The sequence below is a fragment of the Gorilla gorilla genome, chromosome 14 (genome assembly GCF_029281585.2).
Source record: "Gorilla gorilla gorilla isolate KB3781 chromosome 14, NHGRI_mGorGor1-v2.1_pri, whole genome shotgun sequence".
Lineage (NCBI taxonomy): Eukaryota > Metazoa > Chordata > Mammalia > Primates > Hominidae > Gorilla > Gorilla gorilla.
Genome location: NC_073238.2, coordinates 29,688,120 through 29,708,024, shown reverse-complemented (window position 1 = coordinate 29,708,024; position 19,905 = coordinate 29,688,120). Strand labels below are relative to the sequence as shown.

Here is a 19,905-nt window from a genome sequence, read left to right as displayed (position 1 = left end):
AAGAATGTATTTTTCCTTATTTTTCAGCTACAAGACTGTGTCACACTGTATATAGTCTACTGTATTACTTTTTTTTTTTTTTTGAGATGCAGTCTCACTCTGTCACCCAGGCTGGAGTGCAGTGGCACAATCTCCATTCACTGCAACCTCCGCCTCCCAGGTTCAAGGGATTCTCTCCTGCTTCAGCCTTCTGAGCAGCTGGGATTACAGGTGCCCAACTACACCAGGCTTTTTTTTTTTTTTTTTTTGAGACCGAGTCTTACTCTGTCACCAGGCTGGAACGCAGTGATGCGATCTTGGCTCACTGCAACCTCCGCCTCCCAGGTTCAAGCAGTTTTCCCGCCTCAGCCTCCTGAATAGCTGGGACGACAGGTGTGTGCCATAACACCCAGCTAATTTTTGTATTTTTAGTAGAGACAGGGTTTCACCATGTTGGCCAGGATGGTCTTGATCTCTTGACCTCGTAATCCACCCACCTTGGCCTCCCAAAGTGCTGGGATTACAGGTGTGAACCACCACGCCCAGCTAATGTATTACTTTTTATGCCTCCAGAATTTTTCTGTGTTGTTGCAGGTGTCTGCTGTGCCTTAATTTTTGCTATTGTAGAGGATTCTATTATGTGCAATTGCACAGCAGTGTATGTATCTGTTCCCCTGTGGATGGACATTTGGGTTGTGTCCAGTGTCTCCTGACCACCTACCTTGTGCCATGCCCCCGACCCTCCTGTCATTACTCCACACTCTAGCTACATCCACAAAGCCATGACTTCACAAAACCCTGTCTTCCACTTCTGAGCTCCAGACCATATAAAAGGCATAACTGTGTTTATTGAGCACTTACTCTGAGCTAGAAACGGTTCTCAACATTTTACATGTGGTAGCACATTTAATATTCACAGCAACACAAACGGGAAGTAATATTCTTATCGCCATTTTACAAATGAGAGGACCAAGGCCCAGAAGAGTTGAATATCTTGCTCAAGGTCACACACCTTTTGCCACCCCCCATTCCAAGTCCCATAGGCAACTCAGACTCAGCACATCCATGATGTAACTTATCATCTTCCTCTCCAAACCATTTCCTCACTTGTGCCCTACTCTCAGTGGGGACATCTCCAATCCCCAGGCCCAAGCTGGAAACCGGAAGCCATTTCTGACTCCTCCCTCTCCCTCACCCACTCCATCCAAATGGAGCCCAAGTCCTGTACATTGTACTTCTCGGGTATTGATCAATCCTGGCCCTCGTCTCCACGCTCACGGTGCTGACCCATTGTTAGGTGCCCGGCTGCTGCTCCTGGGTCATCACTTCCCAGCACTCTCTTTGCAGGCCCATCTCCACCATTTCCAGCATCCTACACACTGCGGCTCAGGTGTGCTTTCTTTCTTTTTTTTTTTTTTTTTGAGACGGAGTCTCGCTCTGTCGCCCAGGCTGGAGTGCAGTGGCACTATCTTGGCTCACTGCAAGCTCCGCCTCCCGGGTTCACGCCATTCTCCTGCCTCAACCTCCCGAGTAGCTGGGACTACAGGCGCCCGCTACCACTCCCGGCTAATTTTTTTTGTATTTTTAGTAGAGACGGGGTTTCACCGTATTAGCCAGGATGGTCTCGACCTCCTGACCTCGTGATCCACCCACCTCGGCCTCCCAAAGTGCTGGGATTACAGGCGTGAGCCACCGCGCCCGGCTCAGGTGTGCTTTCTAAACCTCACCTTACTGTGTCTCCACCTCCAGAACGAAGCCCAGCCTCCTCTGCCCATCCCCTCAAACTGTAAAGTGCAGCTCCCAGCCCCAAAAAGGACACCCCCCACCACAATACCCTGTTCTGTCTCCTCCTCTGGGAAGCCTCCTGGCCTTGGCCCAGAGGCTGGATGTGAGCTCTCCCACCCCAAGCCCCACTGCCTCCAAGCCTCCCACTCTGCACTCACCTTCTTCCTTATAATTACCTGTCGCCCATTAAACTGCAACCCTCAAAGGCAGAGCCCAGTGCATCCACTGCGCATCCCCAGTGTCCAGGCAGGGCCTGCACACAGTAGGTGCACAATAATTGTTGAAAGGCAAAATGCATGAGCAATGACAGGAACCACGGGTGATGCTGCCTTCTGAGCCCCAGACAACAGAGTGATTCCTGCCTGGCCCCAGGGTCAGTGGATCCTGGCCCCCCACCCCACCCAACCTCTGCAGCTGCTTCCCTGGAGCCCTTGGAGTCCTATGAGGCCTCTTCCTGTGTCTTCATGTGTTTGAAGGATTTCCCTCTTTGCATCTTCCTTTCCTATTCCTTCATGTGGGAGCACTCTGGCACCAGGAAGAAGAAAGAGGAGCCCAACCCCTTACCAGCCTTCAATCTATAACAAGCATTCTCAACGGAATTAAAACTGATTCTTAAAAGGGGAGGTGAAAAAAAAATCTTACTCTTTTTTACGTATAAAGCACAGAACATATACAGAACATAAACAGATATATAGTATATCTGTGGTATTAAAATTTCATGTGATTAAGAAAAAAAATCTAGAAGAATACTAGGGAAGGCACTAATGAAAAAAAGGCTAAAAAATTCTGATCTACCTTCTTGGGCCTTGCCTTGTCTGGTCCAAGAACCGGCCAGAACTCGGGGAAGGGAAGAACCAGGGGAGAGTGTAGAGTTCAATCTCAGGATCCCCTCAAAGTATTTCCAAAGCCAGCCCCCCACCAGTCAGCTACGGTCCTTTCACCAAAACTGCCCTTCCTTCCCCCTTGCCTGAAAATCCTTCATTCTGTTTCTGTCATTCTTTCATCTCACCTTGTTCCTACTGAGGGTGCAGGTCAGCTCTTCCCCATTCTCCCCCTGGGGCACCCCAGTTCCCAGGGCATGAAAGACTTGAGGCGCCTCACCTCTACACCTTGGGCTAAGACATAGCCCTAGAGCTCCTGGAAGAACCCAGGAGGGAAGCCCAACCACAGGAGGCCCCCAGGAAGTGGGGGTACTGCTGAGGGACAAGCTTTGCTTTATTGGGGAAGGGATGGGATCACAAATAATCTCTGCTTGGAAGTGCTCTAGGGCCATGGATTCATGTAAGGGTGGGGCAGAGTGGACTGAAGATCTGTTGGCAAGGCTCACGGAGATGAGGGTGAGGGGAGAGATCATGGGTTCATGAGATCCCATCTTGGGCAATACGGTTATCCCGTGGTCTTCTTACACCACAGAGTCCTCCAATTTCAGGGGCTCCCGTGGGATGGTGGAGCCAATGAAGACCAGGTAGATGATGCCACCTAGAGAGGCACCCAGAAGTGGTGCCACCACTGGCACCCACCACCAGTTCTCCGCATCGCTGCAGGCAAGAGGCAGAGGCCTGCTGAGGGGGCTGATGCCCAGGACAGCACCCTCATCCACCTTGGGCCAAGACTGGTTGAGCAGAGGAGTCATCCCCAGGCTACCCCAGGAAACACCCCCAACCCAGGGCCCTGGTCAGCCTCAGCCCGATTCAGGGACAGGGTTGACACTCAGTGCAGGTGCAGGATCTGTATCTGTACTGGCCTGGGGAAATGTTGGGACTCACTCCTGCTCCCCAGGCCACCTGGGGGCTCTGCAGGACCCTCCTGTGCTGCCCCTCACATCACCCCCTACCCCTCAACACACAGGAGCCCCACAGAAAAACTCAAAGGAATGGGCCTGGGCAGGGGCAGTACCTGAAGACCTGTTTGCCCCAACCAGCAATGAAGGTGAAGGTGCTGGGGGGCAGGTCCCAGGACGGATTGATGGCATATCCTGTGTTTATGCCATGGGACACCCCGATGATGACCACGAGGATGCCTATCACCAGTGCTTGTGTTCCTGGCAGTGCTGCATTGTTCTCCTGGTCCGTGATGGGGAAGAGACACAGCTGGAGCATCCCGGTCAGCCACTCCTGAGGAGCAGATGCTATGGCAGCTCACCTGGGCCCCTCCCCAACCAACAGGACGTCGGCAGTGCCCCAGACCCAAGCCCACCAGCAGAGACACGTCTTAGTACAGTCTCCATCCAGAGTTCTTGTCCTGTCTATCCGGAGGGACTCCCTGCTGGCTCCGTCCTGAGGGGTGGAGGGCAGGGGGAGGGGTACTCATCCTGGACCACTGACCTCATTCAGGAAGCCCCGCCACAATGTCATGTGATCAGGAAGGTAGGTGGCGAAAATGCCAGCTGTAGCAACGGGACCGGTCACCATCAGCTCTCCACCCGAAAAGTGGAGAATGGCCTCTGTGGAGACACAGACTATCATGCGAACCTGCCCCCAACTAAGCCCCACCGGGGTCCCAGAAATGAGGTTATACGTTAGAGGGTGGGGGAGCTCCAAGGCTCTTTTCTCCCAGCTATTTTTTACAAATCAGGACACTGAGGTCCAATCTGCCCATATTTCATAGGAGGCTGCTGAGGCCAGAGGCGGACACCCGGGCAGGACACTTGCTGTAGAAGAGACTGTAGATGGTGGCAGCCGCCAGGAAGGAGCCCAGGAACTGCCCCAGCACATAGACTGGAAACTTCCTCCAGGGCACGTGGCCCAGTGCACAGTTAGCGAAGCTCACAGCTGTCTTCATGTGGGCTCCTGCGGGCAGCAGGCAAGTGTGTCAGGGAGTGAGAGCAGAACAAACAACAGTGACAAACAGTATGAGAACAACGATGGCTAGTGTGTATGACAGCATGCTCCATGACAGAGTTCTCTCCTTGAGCCCTCACAACCACCCCGTGAGGCAGGGGCCACCATCTTCGTTTCACTCTTAAGGAAACTGAGGAACACAGAGGCGATGGCTTGCCTAACATGACCCAGCCAGTGGAAATGGTAGGTCAGGGGGACCCAGGAAGAATCTGGGGCAGACACGTCATAGGCACGGGGTTCAGAGGAGACTTCCTCCTGCCTGGTGGCCAGGCTGAGGCACTGGCTGTGCTGGCAAAGTTGCTGGCTGAGGTGGGCAGGAAAGAGCCTGTTGGGGACACCTGGTCTTGCCCGGTCCGGCAGGGCCTGGGCTCACTCACCAGAGATGCGGCCTGCCATGTGCAATCCCATGGTGACTCCAAAGCCAAAACCCAAGTTGACACCAAGGTAGCTCCCATATTTTTTATTTAGAACCATATGGGCCACGGAACCAAGGCCGAATACCTACAAGGGAGCGCCTCTAAGGGGGCTGCCTGCCCAGAAGCCCCAACCTCAGAGGAGGGCTCAGAGCTCAGTTCTAGCTCCTCAGCCCCATGCCCTGGGCCTCCCTGGCATTGCCTCAAAGACCCTCTGCCATGCCCTCTTCCTCCAGAGCCTTCCCTCCTCACTGCCTCCTCTCCTTGCTCCTGCTGAGGCCTCTCAGACCTGAGCCACTGAGAGCTGGGTGGAGCAGCAGAGTTAAAAGCTCTTACGACAAACATCCAAGCACCTCAGCCCCAGGCCCACCTGAAGTTTTGGGGTGAGGCAGGGCTGCGAGGAGGGGATGGCTGGCATGCATTGCACCCCCTCAGAGTCCCTCACACTTCAGGCTGACCTGAAGGAAGTTTCTTCAAGGGACCTCCAAATCCATCCACGCCTGACTCTGCCAGGAGCCCCTCCCTGCACACACACACACACACGTACACACACTCCGCCGCAATTCCCACAATGCTGGAACAGTGGGGCCCTAACTGTCTTGCCCTCAGCTTCATTTCCACTGACCTCAGGCGGCATTCCCAAGCTGCTGCTTCTTGCCCATCCCTCACGGCTCCTCAGATAATGCCGCCTTCACAGGGGAAGGGGCCTACCTTCAGGCCCATTACCCTCAGTCTAGAGCCACTGTTCCCTTCAGCCCTGGCTCCTGTGCTATCCTCTCCCTCTGCAGAGGCCTCCGTCTCCCCCATACCTTCCATCCTCCCATTGATCGGCTCCCACACACTGGAGTCTCATCCTTCCCAGCAAACTGTCCCACCCCTGCCCAGCGTCCTTCTCCAGCTGTGGGTTCCTGGTTGCCCCCTCCCTGTTTCAGTCAGGCTGCAGGAGAGAACACACTGGCCAGCTGCTTCACCCCTTCCCTCGCACCCCCTCCTCAATCTGGCTTCCACTTCCACATGTCACAGACACCACAGCTCTCTCCAAGGGCTCCAGCAACTCCTGATTTTCCAAAGGTCTTTTCAGGCATGGTTTTACCAGGTAGACAGTTTCAGCTATGCCTGATGCGCTAAAATTCCCATCATCTCCGTGGGGGAGCCACATGCCTATTTGCAAATCCCCACTGGAACTCTCCTGGTGTTCCGCGGGCGTCTCAGGCTCTGTTGAAGGTTCGCCATCTCACAGCACACCTGCTCCTCACTCTATGTTCCCCATCCCCGTTGGCCGAGCCAGAAACTCAGATGTTGCAAATGATAGTTAAGCGCTATTATTCTCCCCCACTTGACAGATGGGTAATCTGAAGCTTAGAGAACTTGAATGGCTTGTCCAAGGTCACACAGCCTGTACATGGTGAGCCAGGATTAAATCCAGGCAGTTACCTGTGCCAGATGGCCTCAAACCAAACAACTGTGCTGCTCCATGCATGCCTTGCTTTCTTGTGCCTCTGTTTTATTTGTTTGTTTGTTTGATGCTTGAGATAGGGTTTTGCTCTATCACCCAGGCTGGAGTGCAGTGCCATGATCAGGGCTCATTGCAGCCTCCATCTCCTGGGCTCAAGTGATCCTCCCACCTCAGCCTCTCAAGTAGTTGGGAGTATGGGCATGTGCCTCAGCACGCAGCCAATTTTTTTTTTTTTTTTTTTTTTTTTGAGATAGTCTTGCTCTGTCGCCCAAGCCGGAGTGCAATGGTGCAATCTCGGCTCACTGCAACCTCCAAATCCCGGGTTCAAGTGATTCTCCTGCCTTAGCCTCCCGAGTAGTTGAGATTATAGGTGCACGCCACCATGCCCAACTATTTTTTTGTATTTTTAGTAGAGACAGGGTTTCACGATGTTGGCCAGACTGGTCTCAAACACCTGACCTCAGATGATCAGCCTGCCTTGGCCTCCCAAAGTGCTGGGATTACAGGCATGAGCCATTGAGCCCTATCCCAGCTAAGTTTTTCAATTTATTTTGTGTAGAGATGAGGTTTCACTATGTTGCCCGGGCTGGTCTCGAGCTCCTGGCCTTAAGCAATCCTCTCACCTCAGCCTCCCAGAGTGCTGGGATTACAGGTGTGAGCCACCATGCCTGGCCAGAATATCCTAATAATTTTACATTGATTGCATCCTGAAATAGGATTTTGGCTATATGGGTTAATTATTAAAATTAATTTCACCTGTTGCTTTTTACCTTTTTAATGTGGATACTAGAAAAATTTAAATTATACAGATGGCTTGTATTGTATTTCCCCTGGAGAACTCTGTTCTAGAGTTGATAAAGGAGAAAACCTGAAGAATTATAGACATAAGGTCTGAAGTCAAAGCCGACAGAGGAGAAGGCCCCAGGAGAGGGTACAGGGTAAGAAGGCAGACCAGGCCGGGTGCGGCGGCTCATGCCTGTAATCCCAGCACTTTGGGAGGCCGAGGTGGATGGATCACTTTAGGTCAGGAGTTCAAGACCAGCATGACAAAACCCCGTCTCTACTAATAATACAAAAATTAGCCAGGCGTGGTGGTGCTTGCCTGTAATCCCAGCTACTCAGGAGGCTGAGACAGGAGAATTGCTTGAACCCAGGAGGTGGAGCTTGCAGTGATCCGAGATCACGCCACTGCACTCCAGCCTGGGCGACAGAGCAAGACTCCATCTCAAAAAAAGAAAAAAAAAGAGTTGAAAGGCACCAGTGTAGACTCCTCTTCGAGAACTTGCCTGAGGAGCGGGGAAGAGAGAACATGATCCCGTGCAGGGGCTGACAGGGTGAAGGGAGGGATGTTTCATTTTGTGTTGTTTTCAGTGGAGAAACTTCAGTATGTTTATAGGCTGAGAGAGGGATGGGCTGAAGATAAAGGACAGAGAAAAAGGACAGAGTAAAGTACCTGAATAGGCTGGACAGCTGGATTGGTGCAGAAGTGGAGGGGTCCTCCAGGAAGGAGAGGACCCCGCCCCAGCCAAGGGGTGATATGTGGATACACAGGTGGTTAATGGGTCTGGTGGTAAGAGGGACAAGAGGGTGAGCTGAACATAGGAAGTGTTGATTATTTTACCTATCAAGCAGCAGATCAAGCCATTTGCTGATTTTTTAAAAAAAAGTCAGAGTACAGAGCAGCTTTGGGGAAGTCTGAGAAAATGTGAAATAGCCCAGATATGGTGGGGGAGAGGCAGCTGAGCAGGGCCCACTGGGTCCCTCAGAAGCCCCAGGACAGAAGCAGGGGAGCCCAGAGCTGGGCTGGCTTCGGATCCAGGATAAGATACAGCAGGAGAGGACAGGAACAGCTGGGGGTGCAGGGGAGAGTGAGGTCAGGACAGGTTGACAGGCTGGCAGGGTCAAGAGGTAGAGGGACTGGAGGAGGCATGGAGGGTCTGAAAACAGAGGGGCCCCCATGGCCTTTCCCCCATTCCAATACCATGTGCTAAAAATACTGGATGAGCATAGGCCAGGCGTGGTGGCTCACGCCTGTAATCCCAGCACTTTGGGAGACCGAGGCAGGCCAATCATGAGGTCAGGAGTTCGAGACCTGCCTAGCCAACATGGTGAAACCCCGTCTCTACTAAAGATACAAAAAATTAGCCAGGTGTGGTGGCACATGCCTGAAATCCCAGCTACTCGGGAGGCTGAGGCAGGAGAATCACTTGAACCTGGGAGGCAGAGCAGTGAGCTGAGATCACACCACTGCACTCCAGCCTGGGCAACAGGGTGAGACTCTGTCTCAAAAAAATAAAATAAATAAAATAAAATACTGGGTGAGTGAATGAACCCCACATGATTCCCTGTGTCAGGGTTGCCAACTGGCAACTCACCCACGTAATTTATCCAGCGCACAGGTTTTGTTTAGATAACTTGGTTTTGAAGAACAGAAGTTTCCGTCTCTCTTGAAAAATGAGCAGCTCAGGCAACACTGGCCTGCATTTCAACCTCCATGGCAACAGTCAGCTGGAGTGGCGGCAGCTATACAGCCTTGCACAGATTGGCACTCTGCAGCCAGCCAAAGTCCCCACCGCCCTGAGTTGCCGCTCTCTTGGCCCCTGTAGCATGTGATCTACAACCCTTGCCCCATGTCTCACGTGTATGGCTGGTTTTCCAGGGCCCGGATGGCTCCAGCCCCTCCTCTCCCTGATCAGTGAATGTGGCCCAGCCCACCCAACTCTCCCTCACAGCCAGGAGGCCAGCTCCAAGGCCAACACCGCTGGAAGCTGCAACACGGATCAGTCCACTTCCCTCGTCCTGGCTGCAATAAATGGGGCCAAGGTCACACTAGCTTTTTTGGCAAAACCTTCACCCTGGTGACTCACTGAGATTCCTATATATATATATTAAAAAAAAAAAAAAGCCCTCACTTCTTGGCACAGCCTGGCAACTAAAAATAACAACAACACAATATCTGATATAGGCTTACACCTCACAAAGTTCTTTTACAAGTGCTACTGTCTTCAATCCTCACAACAAATCTGCACAGCAAGAATTTTTCTCCCACTCTATAAATGGGGAAACTGAGGCTGAGAGAGGCATCTTGAACTACCTGAAAGTGAGGACCTTACCCTGGCTGGGGGAGCATTAACAAGCCAGTCTTTAAAAGCTGGCAATATTTAAGCTAAGGTACAGAGCATAGAGGTTAAGGGTCAAGACTGTGATATTGGGCTGGGCACGGTGACTCATGCCTGTAATCCCAGCACTTTGGGAGGCCGAGGTGGGAGGATCACTTAAAGTCAGGAGTTCAAGACCAGCCTTGACAACATGGTGAAACCTTGTCTTTCCTAAAAATACAAAAATTGGCTGGGCATGGTGGCATGCACCTGTAATTCCAGCTACTCCAGAGGCTAAGACGCAAGAATTGTTTGAACCCGGGAGGTGGAGGTTGCAGTGAGACGAGATCACACCACTGCGACAAAGCAAGACTGTATCTCAAAAAAAAACAAAAAAGACTGTGACATTAGACTGCACTGGATTTAATCTTGACTTAAAGTGTGGCCTTGGGCAAAAGGCTTAGTCTCAAGGAGCCTCAGTTTTCCCATCTGTGAAACTGGGATAATAATAGTACCTACTTCACAGGGCTATTGCAAGGATTTGGGAAGATGCTGCACGTAAGGGGCTTAGCATCACAGAGCCCAGGATGCATTAGGTGCTCAATGAAAATCTCAACAAAAGGAAGAGAAACACAGATGTGGGCAGGTATCAAGCATGTGGGCAGTGCCTATTTCCCTAACAGCTCTCAGAGGATGCACCCTCCTGCCTCCGAGGTTCCAAGGGTTAACAGCCCTCATGGGGCTGGAATGTCTTGTGATAAGTGAGTTACTTTGCCCTGGATTAAGGAGGGACAGGATCCAACTGCTGTCATCCCAGCTCAGGAGCCAAAGCAGGTGGGGAGGTAAGAGAGGAGTAGGGGGGAGGGCCAGAGACAGAGAGGAGAGAGGAGCTAGAGCACCCGTCCTAATAACAAGGGACCAATACATGGGCACCACACTGGGTGCTGAGACTTGGCCTTCTTCACACAAGTCCTCCTGTTAACCAATAAGGAAGCCAAAGTTGTGGGCTGGGTGAGGTGACTCATGCCAGCAATCCCAGCACTTTGGGAGGCTGAGGCAGGAAGGTCACCTGAATTCGGGAGTTCAAGACCAGTCTGGCCAACATGGTGAAACCCCATCTCTACTAAAAATAGAAAAATTAGCTGAGCACAGTGGCACGTGCCTGTAGTCCCAGCTACTCAAGAGGCTGAGGCAAGAGAGTCACTTGAGTATGGGAGGTGGGGGCTGCAGTGAGTTGAGATCATACCACTGCACTCCATCCTAGGAGACAGAGTGAGACCCTGTCTCAAAAACAAGAAAGCTAAATTTGTGAACAGTTAAGATACTTGTGGATAGTCGCACAGCTAGAAGATAACAGAGCTAGGATTCAAACACAGCTCCAAAGCCCACGAAGGCCTAATTCTACATGATATAAGTGAGAAGTCAGGCTTTAAGCCAGGGAGAGACCTGCCCAAGGCCAACTGGTCACTCAGTGGCAGGGTCAGGCTAAGAACCCTGGTGTTCCGATTTCCTCTCTCCCTTGAGCTCCATGGGCCCCACCACACACACAAACAGCCTCTCTCACCCCACCTTCCTCTAGCATGCACCTGGCTGCCTTTGCCTCCCTTCCCAGAGGCTGCCCCTTCTTTTTCTAGACTCTGGACCCTGAATAAGATGCAATAAACATGGCTACAGTCATGTTAAGGGCAGAGGCTCACTGGGGTAAGTGGCAGGGCTGAAGCAGGTGGAGAGGGAGCAACCTCACATCCCGCCTGCAGTCTGGATTCTGTCCCAATCACACACTAAAGAAGAGCCCTTGTCAAGGTTACCAGCAACCTCCAGGTTGGCAAACCCTAAGGCCCCTTGCCAGTGCTCACCTCGCGTGGCCCATCTGCCGCTGCCCATGCCACTGACGGCTTCTTCCTGGTGGAACCACTGCCCCCCTCTGTCACGCAGTCGGCTCTGGTTCTCCTCCCACCTCTCTGACCATTCCTTCTCAGGCTCCTTTGCGTGCCCCTCTTCATTCCTCAGGGATCTGTCCTCAAACCATCCTTTTCTCTTTCTGTACACTCCTTCTAGACAGTGTTGACAACCACCACCTGTGTTGTGATGAACTTCAACTTTTTCCTTCCAGACCAAGCCTCTCCTGAGCTCCAGCCCCTTGCCTGTGTTTAACTATCTCCTGGATTTCCCACAGGCATCTTGCCTCTCACCCTGTGCTGGGTCCCGTGCTCCAGAACAGCTCATCGGCTCTTTGCCCACATCTTCTGCTGGCAGAGTCTCCCCGATTCCATCTTCCACAGCCCTCTCAAACATGTGCTTTCTTCTCCAACCCCAGATCAGTCATCACCCTCTCTCTGCCCTAGATCAAAAATAGCCTCTTAACTGGTTCCTTCTTGCCAGCCTTGCCTGTCCTGCTTATGCTCCACACTGCACCCAAAATTACCTTTAAAATCCAAATCTGATCATGTCACTCCCCTGCTTGCCAGCCTTCAACATCGCCCATTGCCCTCTGGATTCATTATCAGAGCCTGATCATCAAGTTTCTCTTCAATCTCTCTCTCTTTTTTTTTCCTTCTTTTTTTTTTTTTTTTGAGACAGAGTTTTGCTCCTGTCACCCAGGCTGGAGTGCAATGGTGTGATCTCAGCTCACTGCAACCTCCACCTCCTGGGCTCCAGTGATTCTCCTGCCTCAGCCTCCTGAATAACAGATTACAGGTGTCCGCCACCACGCCCAGCTAATTTTTGTATTTTTAGTAGAGACGGGGTTTCACCATGTTGGTCAGGCTGGTTTCGAACTCCTGACCTCAGGTGATCTACCTGCCTAAGCCTCCCAAAGTGCTGGAATTACAGGCATGAGCCACTGCACCTGGGCCTCTTCAATCTCTTTACTCTGGGTTTCCCTTCTCCCCATTTCCAGCCGTGCCCCGGATACCCCAGTGCATGGTTTCATTTGACCCCCACATATTATGAGCCCTTTCTGTCCAAAAAGGCTTGATGAGAAAGCCCCCCCGCCCCTCCTTACTTTCCTCGCTGCTTCCCCAGGCTCCCAGCTCAGAGGCAAGGAATGGACAATGTGACCCATGGGGTCAGCATGGGGAGGGGTCATGGAAGGCCCTGGCAGAGCCCCACCCACTTCGTGCTGCCCACCCACTCACCATCATGACATATGTGCTCATGAACTCAGCCAGGAACTCTTGCACCATCTTCCTCTCATCTTCCTCGCACCATATTTCCTGGATCTTTGCTATCACGGACCAGGAGACCATTTTGGAGCCACGGGTGGACCTGATACAGTGGCCCGAGCCCATGGACAGAAAGGAGACTCAAGTCTGCCTGCTGCCCATCGGCTCTTCAACTCACAGCTGAGTTAATAGGTAACCCAGCAGACTTGCCACACACACCTCCTCTTGCCCGGGGCAGCTGGGACAGCTGGAATTGGAGACACTTGAGAGCCATGGGGACATGGAGAAGAACTAGGGTAGATGGCCAAGCCATGCCTCTTGTAGTTGGGACTGGACCAGTAAAAATGGCACACCAATGAGGCCACTTTGCAGACGGGCAGGTGGGGAGCTGAAAGTGCAATCCACGGTGCCAACAAGCCTCTGGGAAAAAGCAGGGTGGGAGAGAGCAGGCTGGAAAGTAGAGCTCAGTAGTCTATGTCTGTCCATCTGTCTGTCTGCCTATCTGCTAGAGCCAGAACTTTGGGGTCACAGGACAGGGCCTGGCAACAGTGAGGCACTCTACAAACAGCATGAGGTGTGACAAAGTGTGCTGCCGAGCTCTGTAAACAGCACTGAGTGCTGAAACATGCGCCAGGTTCTGTCAAAAATGAAGGGGTCAGCAAAATGCACCAGGCTGTGCAACCAGGTCAGTGCAAACAGAGGTTTGTGAGACAGTGAGTGAATGAATGAATGAGCAAGAGAGAGGGAGGGAGAAAAGGAAGGACTGGATCTACTTCCTGGTGTATCTTCAGTGTCCAGCACCATGCCAGGCACATAGTAGATGTGCAATAAATATTTGTTGAATGAGTGAAAACTGGGGAATCTGTCTTACTCTCAACTAGATCCTCAGAGCTTCCCAAAGGGCCTGGCACTTGATTTATATTTAGTTAAGTGCACGGTTAGATGGAAAGGTAGATGAAACAGGTGAGTAACAGGTCCCAAATCTGCGTATAGGGAGAGGTATAGGACTGGAGTTTGGGGAAGGTGGCGGGGTGGGCCTGGAGGATAAAGAGGAAGAAGAGGGGCTGGGCCCGGTAGCTCACGCCTATAATCCCAGCACTTTGGGAGGCCAAGGTGGGCAGATCACCTGAGGTCGGGAGTTCGAGACCAGCCTGACCAACATAGAGAAACCCCATCTCTACTAAAAAATACAAAATTAGCCAGGCGTGGTGGCGCATGCCTGTAATCCTAGCTACTTCGGAGGCTGAGGCAGGAGAATCACTTGAACATGGGAGATGGAGGTTGTGGTGAGCCGAGATCTTGCCACTGCACTCCAGCCTGGGCAACAAGAGCGAGACTCCATCTCAAAAAAAAAAAAAAAAAAAAAAAGAGGAAGAAGAGGGATACAGATACCTCTAAGTGTGGCCTTAGTCACTCTGCTATCTCACTGTCTGCATGCCCGGAAGCTGACACCAGCCCCTCAACTCCTCTGGCCAGCCCATCCTTGCACATCACGTACTGCCTTAGCTGCAGGCCTTTGCACATGCCAGTCCTACACCAAGAATGGTCCCCTGCCTCCCCAGAGGCTCCTTTACCCGCCAGCCTTCTTTTCTTGACCTAAATTTCCCTTTCTCTGGGAGAGCCTCCTACCCTCTTCTCTAGGCCATTCACTTCTTCCACATGCCCCACGGTGCCCACTCTTTCAGCTGGGGCAATGCTCATCACACTGCATAGTAATTGCTCAGTTAGGCCAGGCACAGTGGCTCACGCCTGTAATCCCAGCACTTGCCGAGGTGAGCTGATCGCTTGATCCCAGGAGTTCAAGACCAGCCTGGGCAGTACGACAAAACCTCATCTCTACAAAAAAAAAAATACAAAAATTAGTCAGGTGTTGTGGTGTATGCCTGTGGTCCCAGCTAATGGGGAGGCTGATGTGAGAGGATTGCCTGAGCCCAGAAGGCAGAGGTTGCAGTGAGCTGAGATCACACCACTGCACTCCAGCGTGGGTGACAGAGCGACACCCTGTCTCAAAAAAAAAAAAAAAAAAGCTTAATTAATTAACGGTTTTTCTTCCTAAGGGCTGGGATCATACCAGTTTGCTTCACTGCAGTGCCTGAACATAGTAGGCATAGTAGATTCAATAAATCTTTGGTTCCTTGGCTGGTTGTTGCCTGCTCTGTGCTGATGAGAAAGGAGCCAGGCTTCCAGGATTCCCTTGGTGTTCTTGGCTCCCTGCTCTGTCTACCTCTCCCCTGCCTCTATGATACCTTCCCAGGACTGTCTTTGGGCTGCTGCTTGCATTGGTAGGGTCTCTTCTTCAGGGCTGAGGAGGCTCATCATGGGATAATGAGACCCCTATACGATGCTGCATGGGAGCTGGAGTTGGATGGGGGTCAGTGGATTATCCGCGCAACTCTGCATCCCTCTCCATCTACTCATCCCTGGTTTTGTTTCTCTGGGGTAAGGAATAGAGCAAGGACTGGGATGGGTGAGCTATGAACAGAGGGTCTCAGCTGAAAAGTGGAAGATGTTTTATTCCATGCCTGGACATCTCTCATTCCCTCTGCTTACTTTTTGCTGCTGTGAGGTCAGGGGAATTTAGGAGCCCTGAGGAATGCTGCTGCTCTCCCTAGCAGGGTGAGGTGACCCTCCACTGGCTCCCATCCAACCCCACCTCCCATGCTGGAGGTAACCACAGAAGAGGAGAGAGAAGTGGACAGAGCAGAAAGCCAAGAACACCAAGAGAATCCTGGAAGCCTGGCTCCTTCCTCATCACAACACAGCAGGCAAGACACAGTAAGCAACAGATAACCACCAACCAGCCAATGAACTCAAGATTTCTTGAATCTACTATGCCTAGAATGTTCAGTCACTGCAGTAAAGGACACTGGTACAATCCAGCCCGTGGGAAGAAAAGCAATCAATTGAGCAATTACTATGCAGTGTGATGAGCATTGCCCCAGCTGAAAGAGTGGGCACTGTGGGGCATGTGGAGGAAGTGAATGGCCTAGAGGAGGGGGTAGGAGGCTCCCAGAGAAAGGGAAATTTAGGTCAAGAAAAGAAGGCTGGAGGGCAAAGGAGCCTCCAGGGAGGCAGGGATCACTCTGGGCGTAGGACTGGCATGTGCAAAGGCCTGCAACTAAGGCAGTATCCAATGTGCAGGAATGGATTGGCCACGGAAGAGTGGAGGTGGCATGAGATGGGCAGAGAGGAGCCAGGGCCAGGTGGCAGAAGGCCTCATGGCCCACATTAGGGAGTCTGAACTCTACCAGAGGGCCATGGGCCAAGTGGAGGATTTCAGCAGGAGAGCTGCCTCCCCTGTGGAGGCCAGGATGGAGGAAGTGGAGTGGAGGCAGGGTGAGCATCAGCTTCTCCACAGATGGGTGGAGAAGTGGTGGCAGCCTGAGCCACAGAGATGGCAGTGCCAATGGCCACAAGAACACAGTCAAGCTGACAGGCTTGGTGTTCGGTTAGAGAGGGAAGGGAGCGGGGAAGCTCAGCGATGCCCTCAGGTCCTGGCTAGGGCAGCGGAATGACTAGCATGGGGCACAGCAGAGAAGCTGCGGGAGAATGGACAAGGAGGACCTTTCTGGACATGTTGAGTGTGAGGAGCCCGCTAGATACTTGGGTGGGATGGCCAGTGAGGAGGCAGCTGGTCATGTGGTCTCACTTACAGACACATTTGGAGGACAGCAAATCACAGATGGTCATCTGAGCCATGGGCATAGATGAGAGAGCTCAAGGAGAGGGTACAGACTAAGAAGAGGGGCCCAAGAAAGCCAGCCTACAAAGCAAGAAACTGACAGCCAACCAGATCCCCTAAGTAATCTGCTAACCAAGGAACTAAATAGCTAACAACTCACTAACGCCTGTTTCTTTTCTTTTTCTTTTTTTTTTTTTTGAGACAGGGTCTCACTCTGTTGCCCAGGCTGAAGTGCAGTGGCACAGTCACAGCTCACTGAAGCCTAGACTTCCCAGGGTTCAAGTGATCCTCCCACCTCAGCCTCCCAAGTAGTTGGGATACAGGAGCATGCCACCATGACCGGCTGTTTTTTCCTATTTTTTGTAGAGATGGGGTTTTGCCATGTTACCCAAGCTGGTCCCAAACTCCTGGACTCAAGCAATCCTCCAGCCTCAGCCTCCCAAGGTGCAGGGATTTCAGGCATGAGCCACCATGCCTGGTGGCTTACTAACCCTTTGACTAACCTATCAAAAACCAACTAACTGATTCTCCTGTTAACCAGCTATTAACTCATTGAATTATCTAATCAACCAGTCAACCATAAACTATCCAACAAACCATGAGCCAACAATTCAACCTGCTAACCAACATTTCTTCATTCAACAAACATTTGTTGGCCAGGCATGGTGACTCATGCCTGTAATCCCAACACTTTAGGAGGCCGAGGCAGGTGGATCACTTGAGGTCAGGAGTTCAATACCAGCCGGGCCAACATGGCAGAACCCCATTTCCACTAAAAATAAAAAAAAATTAGCTGGGCGTGGTGGCAGGCGCCTCTAATCCCAGCAGGGGTGGGGGCTGAGACATGAGAATCGCTTGAGCCCAAGAAGCAGAAGTTGCAGTGAGCCGAGATCATGCCACTGCACTCCAGCGTGGGCAACAGAACAAGACTCCATCTCAAAAAAAGAAAAAATTTTTGTTGAGCACCTACTTATGAGTCAAGCACCAGGGATACAAAGTCAAAACCCACTCTCCACTCTTGGGTCACTCTGTTTAATAGAAGAGATGGGTAATGGCAACACCACCAGAGAGAAGCAGCCTGGGACTGGGGGAGCTCAGGGGAGGCATGGGAGGTGAGGCCTGAAGGGGGTTTTGAAGAATGGGCGGGTGATGGCCTGACATGGCCATGGGGGAGTAGGGTGGTGGTAGAAAGAATGGTGGAAGCTGTGCACATTCTAGATATTTTAGGAGATTGGCGACTGGATGTGAGGCATGGGGGAGAGGGAAGTATCAAGGACATGACCTTGACTTCTGGCTTCAGCAACTGAAGAGAAGGGAACCCCTGACTGAGCCAAGAGCACAGGAGGAGTGGACTTGTGGGGGGCGGAGGAGGCTGTTTCCATCTAGGAGCTGAGTTGCCTGTGAGACACCAGTGGGTCTCTAGAAACAGGATCTAAAGCCCTGGAAAGAGACGTAGGCTAGAGGCAATGATGTCAACAGAGGGGCACTGTTCATTCTCTCCGTCCAAGTGTACAACAGGCCAATATCCCTGCTTGTGTGGAGCTGACAGCAATGAAATGTAATAAGTAAGTACATTTGTATAAGCGAAGGTACCAGCTCCTATGGAAAAATCAGAGCAAGGAGAGGGGAATTGCGAGTACAGGGGCTGGAGATGGGGTGTGATTTCAAATAGGGCAGTCAGAGTAATCCTTGTTGAGAAGGTGGCCTTGGAGCAAAGCCATGAAGGAGATGAGAGTGGGCTGTATGTTAACTGCAGAAAGCCTCTCAGATGGAGGGAATAGTCACCAGAGGACTCTCAGCATATTTGAAGAAAGCAAAGAAAGTCAGTGTGAGGCCAGGTGCAGTGGCTCACACCTGTAATCCCAACCTTTTGGGAGGCCGAGGCGGGTGGATCACCTGAGGTCAGGAGTTCAAGAACAGCCTGGCGAACATGGCGAAACCCCATTTCTACTAAAAATACAAAAAAAAAAAAAAAACAACTAATTAGCTGGGCATGGTAGTGTGTGCCTGTAATCCTGTAATCCCAGCTACTCCGGAGGCTGAGGCAAGAGAATCGCTTGAACCCGGGAGAAGGAGGTTGCAGTGACCCAAGATCGTGCCATTGCACTCTAGCCTGGGTGATAGAACTGGATTCCATCTCAAAAAAAAAAAAAAAAAAAAAAAAAAAAAAAAAAAAAAAAAAAAACAGAAAAGAAACTCAGTGTGGCTGGAGGAGGGAGAGCAGGGGGCTGGAGTGGAGAGGTCAGAAAGCTAACAAGGACTACACAGGCAGGGCCTTGGCCATTGCGAGGACTGGCTCTTTTTCACCCCAAAGACAGCTGAGCCTGAGAGGGTGAGAGGTGCTGAGTGCAGTTGAGTTGAAGGCCACCTGCATGCCTTGACCCTCATCCAAGTATTTCTGAGCCTCCCCTCACCCCAGGACCCAGCCCAGGCAACAGGTGGAAGATGCTTTTCTTCTGGGACCTCAGAGGCGAGTGGGTGGGTGGGGAGGAGGAGGTCGAGGGGGGCAGCTGCCCCAACGGAGAGGCTGAGGATGGAGCAGGGAGGGCACTGAAGTGGGCTGGGTGGAGGACAGGGGGCTGGAGGGTGAGAAGAGGGTGGGGTACTTACCGCCTGTGCCCAGATGCTTGAACCATGTTTTGTCCTTCAGATTTGTAGATGCTGAGGAGCCAAAGAGAGGTCACTAGGTCTGGAGGACACAGAACTTGGCCCCACACTTCCATCAGACCTTGGTCCCCAGGGGAGAAGCCCTGGGGCAGCTCCTGCTAGTGCCACTCCCTTAACCCAGCCAAGCAACAGGGAGGGAGGAGCGGTGCTCAGCCAATGAGGCGACGCCCTGGAGCCCCACCCCACCCATGCTGGCCCCAGGACCCCAACGCCAGGCCAGACCCTCCAGTGCTCCTCCTGACCTTCCCTGTCTGCAGCCCAGCTTTGGACTGTGGAGATGCCCTCAGCCTCTACTCAGTGGCTCCAGCCTCATGTTTGCGTGCTATACCTTTAACCTCAAGCCCTCTTGCTGCTAACTTAAGCTGTGACTGTCCAGGACCTGCACACACACATACATGCACACATGCACACACACACACAGAAGGTGAACACACAGGATGAGGCCCTGAAAACTCATTTCACCCGTGTACCTCACCCAAAAATTCCCCTTTGTACTCCTATCTTTATCTCTAACTGACAGCATGAAGGTAGCCCGAAGTCCCCTCACCCTGTCTGTCCTCCTGATTCTCTAGCCCAGTTCCCTCTAGCTCCAGCACAGACTCTTATCTCCAGCCCTGACTGCTGAAACCCTCCAGCCCCAGCTCCAGCCCCTCAGGAGGGGACTGCGTGGGAGGAATGACTCCAGCAAGCTGGCAGCTGACCCGTCTCCTGCCTGCACACCTCCCCCTGTGGTCCACTGCTGGTGGTCTTCAGCTCTCTCCTCGTCCCACCCTCATGGTCTGCTGATGGCCCAGCCCAGTGCATCCCTGCCATCTCTGCTC

The 19,905-nt window shown here is 52.2% G+C and overlaps 1 protein-coding gene across 1 annotated transcript; it reads right to left on the bottom strand.

The window, feature by feature from the left end:
• Positions 1-233: 233 nt before the first annotated feature.
• On the bottom strand, positions 234-19,194 carry LOC129526160 (aquaporin-7B-like). The gene is given in 7 exon segments (XM_063697139.1): positions 234-3,302; positions 3,661-3,878; positions 4,089-4,207; positions 4,416-4,553; positions 4,982-5,105; positions 12,709-12,838; positions 19,028-19,194. Coding segments are annotated over 7 exon segments (1,380 nt in total). The 5' UTR covers positions 19,141-19,194; the 3' UTR covers positions 234-2,764.
• Positions 19,195-19,905: the final 711 nt, after the last annotated feature.